This window comes from Prenolepis imparis, unplaced genomic scaffold, assembly GCF_030444845.1.
Source record: "Prenolepis imparis isolate NDT839.2.m4 unplaced genomic scaffold, iyPreImpa1.0 SCAF_4, whole genome shotgun sequence".
In the NCBI taxonomy this organism is placed as follows: domain Eukaryota; kingdom Metazoa; phylum Arthropoda; class Insecta; order Hymenoptera; family Formicidae; genus Prenolepis; species Prenolepis imparis.
In genome coordinates this window covers 19838020-19855960 of record NW_028141162.1, presented here as the reverse complement: position 1 = coordinate 19855960, position 17941 = coordinate 19838020, and the positions used below count along the sequence as shown (strand labels likewise).

The window sequence follows — 17941 nt, the reverse complement described above, 5'->3', positions numbered from 1 at the left end:
GAAATAAACAAAGCATCCTTGATCATTAGAGGTGAAATGATCTGGCGACCGTGTATGTAAGGTAAGAGATATCAATATTATCTCAATCTGTAGTTCTCGTCCATGTATCGTCCGATCACAACCTAACCTGTCACAAGAGGCGAAGTTAGAATAGTTGGTCTTGATGAGTCTGTAGTCAAGGAGGAGGTAGCTGATACCATCGCGGACAGAGGAGGTTGCTTCTCACTAGATGTGAAATTCGGTACCATACGGCCAATGACGAACGGCCTGTATATGGTATGGGCTCAATGCCCGCTTGCGGCGGCTATCTCTGCCTCGCAATGCGGGAAAATAAAGGTAGGTTGGACGGTAGCTCGCATTGAGTTGCTAAAAGCCCGGCCAATACAGTGTTACAAGTGCTGGGCCCGCGGCCACTTGCGTAACAAATGTCCCGCACAGGTAGATTGCACCAGAACATGTTTCCGGTGCGGCCAGGAAGGACATCCAGCCATAGGCTGCACGAACCCTGTTAATTGTGCACTCTGCGCTGAACAGGGATTGGACGCCCGGCACAGAGTCGGATCGGCCAATTGTAAGGCAAACACTGAGGTTAGCCTGTGACCGGACAGGCGGGCGTCTGATTAAGGATGCGGCGCTTACCGGTGTGCAGGGAGCGATGCTTTCGCCTTGTGCTCTGGTCGCCAGGTATTTTTACCAGTGGAAATACCAAGGTAGGGTGATCCTATGCGGATTCGCAATACTTCCTTCTCCGTGCCGGGATTGCGCCTGGATATCTCCCGCTTCACCACTCTCCTTCTCTGTTTCAGATTTCCAGCTGCCGTGTCGTCAACGCCGGATGCCAGGATCAACGTGGGAATCGTCAGGATCGTTGCGGGTAGTTATCCAATAAGGTAAGTACACAATCGGGTAAGTATCACAAATTTCCTTATATTTCTTTAACACAAACACTTTTCTCTCTTACAGGTACAGACTCTGCTGCCGACACTCACTCGCGCCGTTACAACCTTCGCGGGTTTACGTTTCGACGTGTCTCGCACGTTCACAGGGTCTCGCGTTCGCGTCCGTGATTTTATTACGCGCCGTCGAAAGTATTATCGCGTTAAGATACTCAATGCCGCGTTTCGCGCTAACTTGTCGAATAACGCGATTAGGCCTCGTTGTGAGAACCTTTGTTTCGAGACTTATTGAACGAGTCGTGTTTTGATTAGGTATTCCCGAGGATTGCTCGAATGATCACTCTTCGAAGGAACCTCAAGATCTCGTCCTCGAATTCTCTCGGCGTTCGCTTTTATACCCTGGATCCCCACTCCGCGGTCGCTAGCCAATCGCGCGTCGCGGTCGCTTGCGGCACTCTCCATGGTCCGCGCTCGAAACTTCGGCATCGTGATGTGTTCGGCTCGCTCTAACTATTCTAATATTAATCTATAATTATATAATACATTTATTTACATATTTACATCTTATTGTTATATCCGTAATCGCTATTTCGCTCGTTCTTGCGACTCGAAATCTTATTCCGCGCGCTCGTCAATCTAATGATCTTTATTTTCTCGTTTTCCCCGCGATGCTGGTTTTACTACATTCCGCGTTTGTTTGCTTTGCTGATATGCGCTTTTTCCGCGATGCTTGGTGCGTTATTTCTAGCGCACCCGTCAATCGGCGTCATCTCGCGAAATGCGTTCTCGCGGTTCATTAGTCGGACTATTTGTCGCGTGTTTCAATTACTGATTCCGTCGCTTCTGCACTTCGTCTGTCTTTCATGCATTACTTAGCGTAAATATCGAAAACGGAGATAACTCGTCACGCGTCAAAATAAAATCAATAAAAAATAAAATCAATATATATTTTTTAGAATCAAATTAAAACTATTACAATCTTATCGGATTGCGCTTCATTCATGCGCGTCTCTCGCGTTCTCGCGTGAGTAGCGTCCGACTAATATTCATTCAAATAAAATGGAATCAATTATCTCAAAACAAACTAAGGTAATTATTTACAGGTAAGTACATTAAAGTCAGTAACCATACGCAACTCAAAATAACAAAATATAAATAACGCAATGTTATAATCTCTGACTTAATGCTAATTAATGTTTTTATATGTTGATTATATTTTTTTACTTTTTACTTTTTATTTAGGAATAAATCAAGGTGCGTGCCTTGAAGTCAATAACGGTAGGTAACATAAAATTCTAATATCTAACTTAATGCTAATCTAATATTTTATTTTACATTTCAGGCCTTGGACGTGCTCGGTTGATGTCTCGTCGAATCCGGAGTCAGCTCTCTCGATCCAGCAACCACATCTGCTCGTACCGACTCGGACGATGCTGTGGACGGTTGCAAGCCCTAACACGAATACTAGTCATAGCAACGACGGTAACACAGAGGGACGGAGGCCCGAGGTGATGGAAACGGAGGATGCTTAGGATACTCCAAAGCAACCTTGGGAATAGCCGCCGTGCCCAGGACCTGCTCGACCAGCATATGTTTGAGCTCAACGCTGGGCTATGTGCGGTTTCAGAACCTGGAACTATACCAATGAACCAGAGATGGTTCGGCAGCACCAACGGACGGGCCGCAGTTGTGTGGAGGCCCGATGGAGCGCACAGAGTATGCTCGTTGATACACAGAGCTCAGGACTTTGTAGTGGTAAAGCTCAAGGATGTACATATAATATCATGCTACATCTCGCCCAATGCTAGCAGAAGCGACTTCTTGAGCTTCTTGAATGATCTTGGATTAGCCCTGAGAATTATTAACGGAAGGACCATTGTCTTGGGAGATTTCAATTCTAAATCGGTGGCCTGGGGACGTCGACACACCAACACAAGGGGGGAAACTCTCGAAAAATGGGCAGCCGAGTATGACCTTCGGCTGGCAAACGAAGGCTCAACTCCCACATGTGTCAGGCCACAGGGCACATCAGTGATTGACCTCACGTGGGTCACAGCGGACATTCGGGATCTGGTCCGAAACTGGAGGGTCATGAGTGATATTGAGAGCCTCTCGGATCACAACTATATATCCTTCGGAATCGGCGTGAACAAGTCCACAAGTTCACGACAATCCGGCACAAATTAGTATCCAAGGTGGAACTGGAAGAAGTTTGATGAGGACAAATTTCGCGCCTCCTTAGAGTGGAGTTGCTCAGTGATGCAGGAAGAAGACTACGGTAATAAGACTGCAGAACAGCAAGAACGATGGCTTCAGAACACTATGAGGAAGGCTTGTGATCTTGCAGCTTCACGTGTTAAAGGACAGATGAAGAGAAAACAAGCCTACTGGTGGAATGCCGAGATAGCGCAGCTACGCGCGGCGTCCATCAGAGCAAAGAGAGCATGGGCAAAGGCCAAGAAAAGGAGATATCCTCAACAGTCGATCGAAGAAGCGCAGGAGGCCTTCAAATTCGCCAAGAAGATGCTGAGAGCAGAAATTGGCAAGGCCAAATCTGTAGCCTGGCAAGAGCTCATTACCACAATCGAGGCGGACCCGTGGGGCCTGCCGTACAAGCTGGTGCTCAGCAGATTGAGGCAAATAACTCCCAGTCTCACTGAGACCTTGGATGCGGATATTACCAGAGTACTCCTGACCTCTCTGTTTCCAGAAGGACGAACACACGACCCGGCCACGGTATACCCGGATCTCGATTGGGACGAGGAATGGACCATTACACCAACGGAGATCTCTAGGACCATTAGAGAGAAAGCTGCGAACAACACTGCGCCGGGACCCGATGGGATTAAGTGCGGTATCCTAGGGAAAATCTCTAAGGAAATGACAATGGCTTTGACAGTGTGCTACAACTCCTACTTGAGAGAGGGTGTCTTCCCGGAAAAGTGGAAACAAGCGAGGCTCGTTCTTATCCCAAAGGGAGGAACACCCATAGAAGAGATTCCGAAGGTCCGCCCAATATGCCTATTGGATGAAGTAGGAAAAGTCTTTGAAAAGATCCTAGTAGGAAGACTGAATAGATGGATGAGGGACAACCCGGAACACCAGCTCTCTGAAGACCAGTATGGTTTCAGGGAAGGGAGGTCAACGTGCGACGCGCTTGCAAGAGTGCAACGCACAATTGAGAAAGTAACTGAGGAGAAGGGAGTTGTCATAGCGGTAAGTCTGGACATACAGAATGCCTTCAATTCCCTCCCTTGGGTTAAAATACTGGAGGCCCTAGAGCGTAAGAAGTTCCCGCGATACCTCATTAGAGTCATTGCGCATTACTTACATCAGAGATCGGTGGAATATATAAATCATGACGGTAAACGAACGTCTAAGCCAATGCTCGCCGAAGTCCCGCAGGGTACTGTGCTGGGCCCGACGTTATGGAACATTGGATACGACGGAGTCTTGCAAGAAGGCACCGAAGAATGTTGCCGACTGATCTGCTACGCGGACGACACTTTGGTACTCGCGTTTGCAGACAGCGTCGAAAAAGCCAAAGCGAGAGCCAACCTACAAATAGCTCTTGTCCTCAATAGGATTAGGCGGATGGATCTCAAAGTCTCGGTACAAAAAACCGAGGCAGTGATATTCTACGGTGGACCAAAAAACCTTACATTTACCCGGTGCTGTCGGTGGGTGGCGAACAGATAAAGACAACTACTTCGATGAAGTACTTGGGAGTCATCCTCGACAGTCGCATGAAATTCATCGAACATCTCGACTATATGGAACAGAAAGTTTCGAAGATGGCTAGGTCCCTAGGTAGGCTTATGCCTAATCTACGAGGCCCTGAGGAGGCCAAGAGACGGCTATACGCCAATGTAATCCTCTCGGTGATACTTTACGCTGCTCCCATCTGGGGCGAGGCACTCACCGCGAGGAAAAACATCCCTAGGCTCAACCGCCTTATGCGGGTTACCAACCTAAGGGTATTCGCAGCCTACAGGACGACTTCCATCAAGGCTGCCTCAGTATTGGCGCGAATTCCGCCCATCCACCTTTTAGCGAAGGCACGAAAGAGAGCCTTTGAAAGAATAGCGGACTTGAAGGATGACGACCAATGGACAACAGAGGAGGGTAACGAAATTAAGAAGGCGGAAACACTCCTGATGCACAGGCAATGGATGATCCACCTGGAAAACCCAAACTTATCTGGAGGCAGGGTCAGAGAGGCTATCTTGTCAATCCTATACGGATGGCTCGAGAAGAAACACGGGGGGCTGAGCTTCCACATGACCCAAATAATAACAGGCCACGGGTGCTTTGCGAACTACCTTCATCGTATTGGTAAAATGAACAGCCCGCAGTGCGAACACTGCGAGACTGCAGCTGTGGATACAGCCGACCACACTCTCGCTGATTGTGAGGCCTGGGCAGTAGACAGGGAAGCATTGACAGATGTCGTCGGTAGGGACTTGTCACTGACCGCGGTGATGCGGGCCATCCTCTTGTCAAAGGAGGCCTGGAAGGCGTTTGGACGGTTCTCACGAAACGTCATGCTCGCCAAGGAGACGCGTGAACGCGAGCGTCAAGCTCAAGGTTTGCGAGTTGCTAACGGAGGAGGCTCGCAATCCCAAAACCCCCCGAGAAGGAGATGATAAGGAAGAGCAAGGAGAAGGTCCCGAATATACAGCTTGGACACACAAATAAATAGGAGTACACCTAGACAACATCGGTTGCAACTATCGTTGTCGCTACCGATGTCTGAGGGAATAAATTAGGGAGGGTCTCAATCATGATTGAGACAGTATCAACAGGGATAATTTTTGTGTACATATTTGTAAATGGTGCGAATCAACGTCATCTTTTTGACTGCATATATGTGACCAATATATAGAGAGGGAGTATAAAGGAACCGAGCATATAATATGGTTGGCAACGGGTGAATACTCAACAAATTGTGGGAAATATGTAAATACGTGTATATATGTCTTAGGTAAATGTATGCGTGTATTGTATGTAGTGTGTGTGTACGGATGTATGATAATGGAGTGTGGATGCCGGAAGGATGGGCGCTGAGCAAGCGCTACCTTGGATGGAACTGCAAAGTCATGTGTAAAACAGTTCTGCGGTCCCAACCATCATAGGGTGTAGAGGGTGTATCTGCACCCGGGGGGAGGTTTTAGTGGGTATCCCCGATGAAGTCTCGCATTGCACCACGCGAGATGGAGGGAGAGCCCCACATAATCCACGTGGCCGGTCCGTGGATATGCAGCAATGCATTCTCTCCTCCCGTGCCGATCGCAAAAAAAAAAAAAAAGATTAGTGTTACCTAGTAAAGAAACGCTTCTCTCGTCGTACACCACTTTGCCGTAGTGAGAGAGCTCACCCGATACTTATATCGGGTGCTAAGAGTGTACAGTTCCATCTTTGATGGAACAAGGGGATGCCAGCGGGTCCCATAGGGTCTTCTTCTTCGGAAGTTGGCCCACTGCTGGTAGAGGAAGGAAAACCTCGATAAAAATCCCGGAGAGGGGGCTCCGTTAGTCTGGTAAGACAATCTCCTAAGGGAAGGAAAACCCCGACAGAAAACCAAGTGATGAACTTATACGACATGGACTGTACAACTAAAAGAAAGACTTTCCTGGGGTCGGATACCAGGAACCGGCGGGGGGGGATATTGTCCCGGTTTCCCCCTCGTCGTCATCGGACGACGGGCCATCTGGTGCCTTGACGGCGAGGGCGCCAGAGGAAACGGTTATCGCGCGGGCTAGTGGGGAAGTGCGCCGTGATACGGTGGATAGTTTGGTGCACTTATGGAAGAACACCCATCTTCCACTATGGAGGATCCGCAGGCGGCTTGTGGAGTTCACTGGGGCCTGTTCGGAGGAAGATCGAAATCATAAAGATTTCGATCTCCTCGTGGACCTCAGGGACGAGCTTCTGCAGTCGGACATCAAGGACTACAAGAATCCTTTCGAGTCTGAGAAAGACTCTCAGTCCTCGATGGGATCTCTTTCGAGTGCGAGTGAACGGGGGAGAGACTCTCCTGAGCCCCCCCGGTCGTGTGTGAGTTCGCGAGAACCGAGCAGGTACTCCGGCGAGCATGCTCGGTTGTTGGAGGTGGAGGTGGTTCGCGACACCTCGGATGAGGCGGGGGAGGAGGACCCCTCCTTCATCTCAATTGGATCGACCTCACCATTGGGGGAGGATGAGGCGTTGTTGCCGCGGACCGAGGTGCGGACTCCTGCGAGAGGACGGGTCTCTCCGAGGGCAGGTCCATCCGGAGGGAAGAGGACCCCTAAAGGTAAAGGTAAGTCCTCAACTTACGTGGAAAAGCGCGGTCGACCGGCTACGACCGATGAATATGTCGGGCTCGCTAAGGCGAAAGAGCGCCTGAATGCCGCGCTTAGAGAGGAGATCCTCCTGAGGGATGCCGATAGGGTGTTGGATCCTCTTATCGGTCCAGACCTCACGAGGATGGGTCGGGAGCAGCTCCCCTCCAGAGAGGAGTTCCGGGAGGGACTTACAGGTGTCTCTGCGCTGGACCTTAAGGTTCTGGCGGAGAGATACCTGGGTCAGATCAAGAAGGTTGCTGAGGTCACCGGGTTGGAGGAGATTCTGGTGAGGGAATTGGCGGTTTCCTCCTCTAGATTGGAGGAGATCGTTGGGGTGTGTGAGGAGAGGATCTCCGCTTCAGCGGTCCCCGAGGTAGAGGGCCTAAGAGCGGAGAACGCCGGACTGAGGAGGCGGGTTGCCACTCTGGAGAAGGAGGTCTCGAGGGTGACTGGGGAGCTGGGGGCCCTCAGAGCCAGTCTTGTTACGTCCGCGCGGAGTCGCGGGGTATAATTCGCGGAATATATTTTCACGAACAACGTACTCGGACTATTGCGCAAGACAACGTCGCTTTTCGGAGATTTACTTCCGGGGATTGCCCGCGACGGAGGCTATCCGAATATATGGTCACGCGTCCAGAACGCATAGATACAAGAGTGAATAGGAAACACGAATTTGCGTTGTTTAGTTAGAGATATTCTGGGTACCTGTCGAACGAGTAATTAATCGCGTGGAAAACGGTCACTACTGTATTGCCGTCACTGTTCGTGTAGGGAGTTTCTTCTCCGTCGAGATACTTTAGATATGCGATTTGACACACAAGACAATGGTGGTGTGGGTCGCGAGTTTGTGTCAATCTGTTCAAATTACACACGGAACACGTTATCCCGGTGGGCAACTCACCGATTATGAGGAGGTGCTTTACTGAAATTACCCAATTGGACTTTTCGCTTGTGCTTAATTTGAAGTAACAACGTATGCACAACGCGGCGTCCGTACCTAGATGAATGTACCCTGTGGCACGTTGACAATAAATCGTCTCGACAGTCTCGATTGTCTCGTATTCCTCCTCAAAGGGTGGAATAATATGGTTGGAAAAACTACGCGGACACATGAGTAATATATTGTTTAAACAATTAAAGCGTGTTAATATTGGAAAATATCCGTTTTCTTACTCTAGCACGAAAAGCGAAACCGGCCAAAGAATTTGGAAAGAGAAATCGCTCCTTTGTCTTTTTTTTTTATGACTGACCCTTTTTTCTATCGGACCCGAGTTTCACTTTTATGACTGACCCCTTTTTTTTATCATGACCCGAGTTTCACTTTTATGAGTCTGTAGCTACGTACTATTTTAGTTTGGTTTGCCCGTTGAAAAAGTTGTTCATTTACAGTTAAAATAGAACGTTATTGTTACTTTTAAGTGAAACCGAAGGATCATAAGTTGACGAGAGATATTTCTTTTACTTACCTTTTAGTCGAGCTTGTAGTTGGTGGGTGGCAGTTCCACGATGTTTTGGAGTGGCTTCTCGTATTGCTCGTGCAAGGCTTCAGCTCTGCGTTGGAGGTAACCGGATTTGCGGGGGTCGTTTTCTGGGATGTCGACTGGCGGGGGCTCAGGTTTTTTGATGTCGATTTGCGATAATTTCGCGGGCCACTCTCTTAATAGCACGTGTTTGGTGAATAATGCCTCGTATTCAGGATCGTTGTAATAATCTGTGCCAATAATAGCTGAATATTCGTTTGGTTTTGCCGGGTGGTAATAACGCGCGACTATTCGACGAAGCTGATTCTTCCTTCCTGCACGGCGTGTCTTAGGCATTATAAATCATATAGAACATTCTGGAGACTGTGTTACTTTTACAATAAGTCGACGTGCGGCGGTCCTCACTGTCGGTTATTGTTTCGGTATATGACTGTGAGCGGGTTGTCCTCTCGAAACAGTCATTACAGGTTCCAGAATTTAATAGAAGAAATGAATTGTTTAGCAAGGATGAGCGGTTCGTCCTCTCTAAATCGCAGCCTAGAATTCAATCGATAATAATTTATTTAATAAGTAATTATACGACACGTGCACGCTGGAGAAACAACTGAATTTAGAGATTTTGAGAATGAATATAAGATGTAGAACTAGAAACGCGTGAGGTTAAAGATGAGGTTGTATTTTCAAATAAATATTAGAATTGCTAATATAAAACACACAATTTATTTAAAGTTAACACTAGACGCACTTAATACAAAAAATCAAATCTTAGAGTTAGAGCTTATTATTAGATTTAGAATTAGAGTTAGAATTTGAACTAGGATTTAGAGTTAGAGAGCGTTCGGAGTAGAACTGCTCTGGTTAGAGTCGCGATTAGAACTGACTAAGTTTGGGACTGATCTGAGGTCCTTCGTTTCGGCGGCTCGGAGTTGCGGCGGCCCATGGTGGGGGACGCTTGCCGTAGTGGGAACGCTCACCGTGGTGGGAAAGTTCCTAGGCGCTACGCAGCGCCACGTTTAGGCACTAGGCGGAGTTAGACATCATGGCCGTCGCTGGCGCGCTTTTCAAAAAGCGCTTAAGGGACTTAGAATTATTTGTATGAGAAACATAAGAAAATGAAAAATGTTTAGCGGCCGGACGTGACAGTCTTCCCAATCTTGGGGAAGAAGTTGAGCGCCTCCTTTATCGGGAGGCGCCGAAAAAGGCGGCCAAGGCAGCGGAGGCCAAGAAGAGGAAGAGGGAAGACCTGGAGGAGCTGCAGGCTTCCAAGCGTTGCGTGGAGTCGGAGGGGGCTCTCACGCTTCTCAAGGAAACAGGGGGCACCTCGACCTTGTTAGAGGAGATGATGTCGCTCCTCGATCAGCGTTTGCTGGATATGAGGGGCGACGTCGTTTCGGCGGTTTTGGCGGCGTTGCGGCCAGGTCCGGCCGGGGAGTCTGGGGCCGGGGTTCCTCCTCTTGGAGGATCTCCCGAGCCCCCTTTCTCGGCGGGTGGAGGAGGTGCGTCCGTCGCAGGTGCCGCCCCGGTTTCGGGGGGCTCCGCGCCCTCTGCCGCTGCGGAGGGTGTCGCGGATGCCTCTCGGACTGAGGCGTCGAAAAGAAGAAAGAAGAAGAAGACCCGGCGTGGGCGTCTGCCTGGCGGAGCTACCGGTAGAGGGGTTCCGGCGGTCGCGGACTCTGCGCGTGGGACTCGGGAGAGAGTCCACGTGCCGCTTGCCTCCGTCGTGTCGTTGACGGTGGCGGGTGACGGGGAAGATCGCCCGTCCTACGCCTCGGTGTTGTCCGAGGCGAAGGCGAGCGTAAACTTGAGGGAGCTGGGAATTGGCGGACTGCGGATGCGGTGGGGAGTTGCCGGTGGTATGCTCCTCACAGTCCCGGGCGAGGGATCGGAGGCGAAAGCGGACGCTTTAGCAGCCGGCCTCTCCAAGGTATTTGCCGGCTCTCGGGCCGTTCGGGTGGCTCGCCCCTCGAGGACCGAGGAGGTGCGCCTCAAGGGCGTCACCAACTTGGTCTCGAGGGACGAGATTTTGGCGGAGGTGGCCTCTGTTGGCGGTTGCGGGGTCGGGGAGATTCGGGCCGGAGAGGTCCGGATTCCCCAGGGTGCCCGTTACGGGACCTTGTGGTTGAGGTGCCCGGCGACGGCGGCGCGTAGGCTCACGGCGGCGGGGGGGCTCTGCGTGGGCTGGACGACTCTGACGGTTCATCCGTTGAGTCGCCGGCCCATTCAGTGTTTCCGCTGCCTGAGCTTCGGCCATGCGGCATCGCGGTGTGGTTCCTCCGTGGATCGCACCGCGTGCTGCTTCAGATGCGGCAAGGAGGGGCATCGAGCAGCCTCGTGCGCGGCCCCTCCGCATTGCGTCGCGTGCGCGGGGAGTGGGCGGCCGGCGAGGCACAGGTTAGGTTCGTCCGGCTGTGCTAAGCTGGTCGTCCCGCCCAAACGGGTCGATGGGGGACGCGAGGATGCTCCCAGGGGTCGGAGGCAGGCCCCGGGGCGCCCCGATGGGGGGTCATCCGGGTGTGTGACTGTTGGTGTGTCGCAGGAGATGGAGGTGGACCCGGCTAGCGTCGGGCTACCTCCCTCTCCTGTTTTGCGTGGTTTGAGCGAATGAGTCGTCTTTGTTTTGGTCCAATGTTGTGTATGGGGAACGCGGCCGGCATTCTCTCCCTCTTGGAGGGAGAGGTTGGTTTTTCGGTTGAGTCCTCTGTCTGTAGTCTTGTTGTTAAGTCTAATGTCTACATGTGGGCTGCGGCCTACCTGCTCCCCGGAAACGGGGATCGCGTGGTCCGGTTACGCCTCTTGTCCTTGTTACTTTGCGTTGTTGTAAAGTTTAGTGTGGTAAATGGGGGCTGCGGCCGGCATTTCTCTCCCTCGATGGGGGGAGAGAGGCCGGTTCGGTTACGCCCTCTGTCATTTCGTCCATACGCGTTGTCGTATGCTTGGAGAGTGTGTGTGAGTCGCTGCGCGGCTCGCCGTCCGGTTCGGCAGGGAAAGGGAGTGAGGGCTCTCTTTCCCATTGCACGTCGTCCAGGGACGAGGGGGGGAGGATTGGTAGCCTGGTCCTCCTCTCTAGCTCGCAAGAGCACGGGAATTGGATAAAGGGGGGGAATCCGCCCTTCGGGAAGGGCCCGGAAACGGGTCGGGCCATGGGGAGGCACCCGAGGTTATGCGAGAGCGGTTCCGGGTGTCTCCTCGTTCGGCTACAAGCTACGGACTGGTTTTAGGGCATCGGTACTAACATCGGGGTTAGTACCGTGTGGTATTCAGCCTGGCCGCACCGGTGGTCAGGTTGTGAGTCCCCCACAAGTCCGGTTACTCCCCCTCAGGGGTGCCGGACGAGTGCGTAAAGGCATTTCCAGTCTTTAAAAAAAAAAAAAAAAAAGTAAAGAAACGCTAGAAAAGAAAACGACCATTGAGGCCGCCTTTCGCGCATGTAGGGATGCGTTTATGGAGGTATCGGTGGTTTTGATTAATCTATTGGATGAAAGGTCGGCATGTGCGAGTCTGTCTGCGGGGGATGTCAGAGGGGTTGTTGAAGAGGTTGTTAGATGATTTCGGGAACCGCAACGCGCCATCGTGTGGTAGGGGCGTCTGTGGGGTGGGAGCTTTGCGTGAGGGTGTGTCGTATGCATCGGCGGTCGGCTCTTCCGGGTCTGAGGTCCGTGTATCCGGGGGTCCTACTGTTGATTTGTCTGATACTACCTAAGAAGAACAGGATGATTTCGTATCTTCTAGTAAGACTAAGGAGACCTTGTATAAGGTGCTGAAACCTACTGAGTGCGGGCTCAAAGTTAAGAGGATGATGTATGCGCGTGACAATGGCGTCAGGATAGAAGCTTTTTCTCCAGACATCGAGAGAATCAGAGCTCATCCTGGACTTTCAGGGGCGGGACTCATGATATGTGATGATGTAAAATTGAATCCGAGATTGATTGTGCACGGAGTACCTGCAGTAATGTCGGCGGATGATATAAAGCAGTGCTGGGATTTACTTGCCATTTACGGCGAGATTTCGAGACGCACGCCTCTTGCCCCCCACTCCTCGCTCGCGCCATAACAACGCAGCGCCGGCCGCTCGTAACTAAGGAGCGCGGCACATAGTCTCAGGAACGTGCGTATCAAACGCAATAGCACAATTAGCATTCTAATAGCAAAAGAACACATATACGTGATTAATAATAGAATAATAACTATTTGTATTATTAATACAAAATAAAAGATTGAATAGAAAATTTTAATAATAACTTTTGCTATTAGAATGCTAATTGTGCTATTATGTTTGATACGCACGTTCCTGAGACTATGTGCCGCGCTCCTTAGTTACGAGCGGCCGGCGCTGCGTTGCTATGGCGCGAGCGAGGAGTGGGGGGCAAGAAGCGTGCGTCTCGAAATCTTGCCGTAAATGGCAAGTAAATCCCAGCACTGATATAAGGGATGAGCTTATCGCGCAGAATTTGAGAGATGAAATGACGGGCAGTTTAAAAGTTGTCTACGTCTTCAAGCCTAGAAACAATAAACGCACTATTAGCTGCATCCTTGAGATCACACCTGAAGTGCGCAGGGCCTTGCCGAGTTGTGGGAGGATTTACCTGCGCTTTGCTGCCTGTTTTTTTGCTGACTATGTGAGGGTCATACAATGCTATGGGAGGGTTCCGTTAGCGCACGGTGCGATAGCGCACAACCCAATAGCACACGAAAAATTGAACACAATTCCCGATAGCCCACATTCCTTTAGCACACAGCCCGATAGCACACAATGCAAAACGCGCATCATCTCGACAGCGCACAATGAAAAAGGCGCATTATCCCGATAGCGCACAATGCAAAAGGCGCATTGTTCCGATAGCACACATCCCGATAGCGCACGGTGCGATAGCCGACAGCCCGATAGCGCACGGTGCGATAGCCGACAGTCCGATAGCGCACGGTGCGATAGCCCACAGCCCGATAGCACACAGATGGTGGGGGTGGGTGGGGGTGTTGGGGAGGTGCTTCGGACCCGTGTGCTATCGGGATGTATGCTATCGCACCGTGCGCTATCGGGCTGTAGCTATCGCACCGTGCGCTAACGGATCCCGCTCCAATGCTATAGATGCCTCAAATTCGGACATATGGCCAAGGATTGCAGAGGTCAGCCTTCGTGTGGCCACTATGCTGGACCCCAAGATATGAAGGATTGTGAGGATAAAGATCAACCGTCTAAATGTTTCAATTGTGAGCATCTACAGGGATCCAATAACAACCTCACGCATTCGGCCATGGATGCTGCTAAATGCTCGATTTTGGGCAGGAAAATCAAGGACAGGATTTCTAACATCAAATATGATTGATTCATTTAATGAGTTCGAGGATCTTAACATCTACCACGTGAACTGCCAGTCACTTTTTGCCCATTTCGATGAGTTTAGGCTCTTTCTGCGGGGCAGATTTTCACATCATCTGCATGTCGGAGACGTGGCTTCGATCTGAGATCTCGGACGACATGGTAGGATTGCCGGGCTATTCTCTCTATAGATGGGATAGAGTTAGTCGACATGATGGTGGTGTGGCTTTTTACCTGGTGGACAGTCTTCGTGCCTTTGTCCTCAGTGTCTCTGCCGAGTCTTTTACACCTAGACCGGAGTTCATCATATCCGAGGTCGTTTTTAAGGACCTATCTAACCTTTTGTTGGCTGTGGTATATCGGCCTCCAAACACGGGATATCTAAATGAATTTTTTCAAACATTCTTAGAACATCAACTGAATTACAAACCCTCGATTATCTTCGGTGATTTCAATGCCGATATGAATTTAACTACGTTCGATAATCAGCAGTTGACCTCCTTCATTTCTGCATCGAGCCTGTATCAGGTTCCGTATATGCCCACTCACCATCTCAGAAATTCTAGTACGTTGGTTGATCTATGTATAATTGACAATGCAGAAAAACTTATAGGATATGGACAGCATGCAGTGGCATTTCTGTCTGCGCATGATCTTATATATGTGAGATATGCGATTAAAATACAGCGTCGCTGGGAGAGACGGGGTAGTCTGCAGGGACTGAGGTAGCTTCGATGCTGCTTCCTTCAATTCTGACATTGGTGGCATTGACTGGACTGATCTGCTGACCTCAAACAACTTGGATGATAAGATCAACATTTTTAATACAAAACTACTTCTAATCTTCAACTCACACTAAGAAGTTATTTCAAAAACTTGCCTGCTCCTTGGCTCACGGATGATATTCGTTTGGCGATGCGTGACAGAGACCAAGCTAGAAAAGTTTGGCGCAGACGAAGATGCGAAGTGAATTACAACCGATTCAAAATGTTGCGCAACAGGGTACAGAATTTAGTGCGCTCTGCAAAACGTGCCTATTATGTAGACGCTTTTAACCGCGCAGCAAGCTCGGATGAGGTGTGAGGCAGATTAAGACATCTGGGGCTTATTAAGGCTAGGGGAACCGGATTTCGTCTCTTGTATACGGTCGAAGGGTTAAATGAGTTTTTTGGTCAGAATGAGACACATTTTGGTGACAGTGGTTCTCTCGATGATGTACTTGAGGGTATCTTTGATGACGAAAGCTTTCACTGGAACTATGTAACTCCGTTAATAATCAGGAAAATGATTGCCAAAACAAGATCAAATACCGTAGGAACAGATGGCATCTCTATGAGACTCTTAAAGCTCACAATTAATTGCTTAATGCCAATTTTGGAGCATCTTTTCAACTTCTCTCTTATGAATGGAGTCTTTTCTACGCAATGGAAATCGGCTCTCATCTGTCCAATACCAAAGATTAAACACCCCACTTCTGTGTAACATTATCGCCCAATATCGATTCTGCCGGCGCTGTCGAAAGCGCTGGAACGGGTTGTCAGCGATCAGGTTCGTGGATACATAGGGGATTCTGGCTTATGTGACCCTTGTCAGTCAGCCTACCGAAGCCATCACTCAACGCAGACATTAATTCGGTTGCTGGATGAGGTCAGACTAGCGGCTGACCGAAGAATGATCACCATCTCTGTGTTCTTTGATTTCTCGAAACCCTTCGATAGGGTTGATCACCTTTTGTTGATCAGAAGGTTGAAGAAATTAAATTTTTCTGACAGTGCCTTGAGGTGGATGCACTCTTATCTGGTGGGGCGAAGTTAAGCAGTGAAGGATAGCATTGAAGGTACTGTTTCATCCCTGTCTCAGGTTAGCTCTGGTGTGCCTCAGGGATCAGTTCTGGGACCTCTACTGTTCACGCTTTATCTGTCGGACTTCGGAATGGTATTGAGACACTGCAAGTTCAACTTATATGCTGATGACCTTCAGGTCTATATTCACTGTGAACCTCGCAACCTGGTGGAAGCCATTGGTAAGATCAACGAGGACATCGAGGCTATTTTTGACTGGTCTATGGCCAGCAGGCTCAGACTGAATGCAAGTAAAACACAGGCTATCATCATGGGTACTCAAAGATTTGTTAGAGCCATTGATCTGACTGCTCTACCCAATATTAGGGTTGATGGTACGAAGATCGACTACTTAACATCTGTCAAATATCGGAGTTACGATTGCGAATACCTTGTCGTGGGAGAAGCAAGTCACTAACATAACGAAGAAAATACACACTGTTTTATATCAATTAAAAGTTTGCAGACAACTTTTTCCGGAGGCTCTTAAGTCCAGGCTAGTGCAATCTCTCATTTACCCGCATGTAGATTACTGTTGTGCTGCATACACAGACATGACAGCTGAGCAGAATCTGAAGCTGCATGGAGCCATAAATTCATGTGTACGATTTATTTACAATGTAAAGAGGAATCAACACATTACGCCATACTACAATAGGCTCCGTTGACTCAAAGTCGATTCTCGAAGGTTCTACTTCGTGGGATGTATACTTTTCAGGACATTACAGAAAAAACAACCGACCCTTCTACATTGCAATTTCGAGCATCGAGTTCGGGCGTCTGATCGAGCAACCAGAGCACCTAATGATGTGCTAGTCTTGCCTCATTGTAGGAGCTATTTAAGCGATCTTTTTGGCTCACGTCAGTTAGACTATGGAATGGCCTTCCCTCTCACATTCGGAATGTGGACACACTATCTGAATTTAAGCGAAAGTTCTATGCGTATTTACTTGTGTGATTGCGAGCTGCATATGCGTGACATGTGTTTCGTGTTCCTCTTTGACATGCCTTTATTAATACTGCTTTACTATGAGTTGTATATATGCATACTTGTATGCACTCTACTCTTACACTTTTATACGCGCGCGCGCGCGCGCACACACACACAAATGTACATATACACATATTCTTGATATTTTACACATCTATTGTAATTGTACACGTCTAATACTGTATGATTTTGAATATCTATGTATTGCTGCTCTTACGCTTGAGGGGATTTATTCCAGAGCGCTCAATAAATGAAGCTCTCTCTCTCTCTCTCTCTCTCTCTCTCTCTCTCTCTCTCTCTCTCTCTTTCCCGGTTCGGTAAGTGTGTGTTAAGACGTGTTATTTAGCGCTCTTGCTTGTGAACTGTCTTTTGCCGTAAATTGCCCTTCGAGGCGCTTATTTTTTAGATTAATCTTGACAACTCAGCCTTCTCTTCTACTCGTTTATGGACGTTTGACCACTCGTAGGATTTCAATCGATCTGAGTCTGTCACTTTTCGCCGTTGATTTTCTGCCGTGCGGCCGTTCCTGTTTGTTTATCTACTTGACTTTAAGCTGTCACAATGGATATTAACGATAAAGACAACGACATTGGCGCGAGCAGTCAGGGACGGGTAGACAGTAGCGTCGGCAGGCGGGGGCTCAAGAGGCAGTCTTCCAGTGCTGCAATTTTAAATTTATCAGGTTGGTCAGAGAAATCTTTAAATGCTATCAATTCCTCAAGGGCGTTGAAAGCGTCGGTAAATCGCCACACTGATGCAATCTCTAGAGCACTTCTTTCGAGTAAAGAGTCGCTTGATAAAAGAACGACCATCGAATCTGCTTTTCGCGTATGTCGGGATGCATTTATGGAGATTTCGATTGTTTTATTGAATCTTCTTGAGGAGAGATCTGTGAGCGCGGGTTACGTCTCCGACAAACATGTCGGGGACGTAAGACGGGCGGTCTCTGAGGCGATTGAGGAGCGGGGAAGATCGTGTTCATCTGAGACGCGGACTGCGAATCTTACAGTGGGGTCTGTTCCCACGCAAGACAAATCGTATGCATCGGTCGCGGGCTTTGCGGGGACAGAGGTGTGTGTCTCCGGGGGC

At 49.3% G+C, this 17941-nt stretch overlaps 1 protein-coding gene across 1 annotated transcript; it reads left to right on the top strand.

The window, feature by feature from the left end:
* Positions 1-2486: 2486 nt before the first annotated feature.
* On the top strand, positions 2487-3083 carry LOC145935597 (uncharacterized). The gene has a single exon (XM_083037088.1). It carries the CDS (start codon positions 2487-2489, stop codon positions 3081-3083), a length of 597 nt encoding a protein of 198 aa, XP_082893214.1.
* The last annotated feature ends 14858 nt before the right edge of the window (positions 3084-17941 follow it).

What these genes read in the sequence shown, in the direction of transcription:
- LOC145935597 (XM_083037088.1), top strand. Translation starts at nt 2,487, where the DNA reads ATGTTTGAGCTCAACGCTGGGCTATGTGCGGTTTCAGAACCTGGAACT.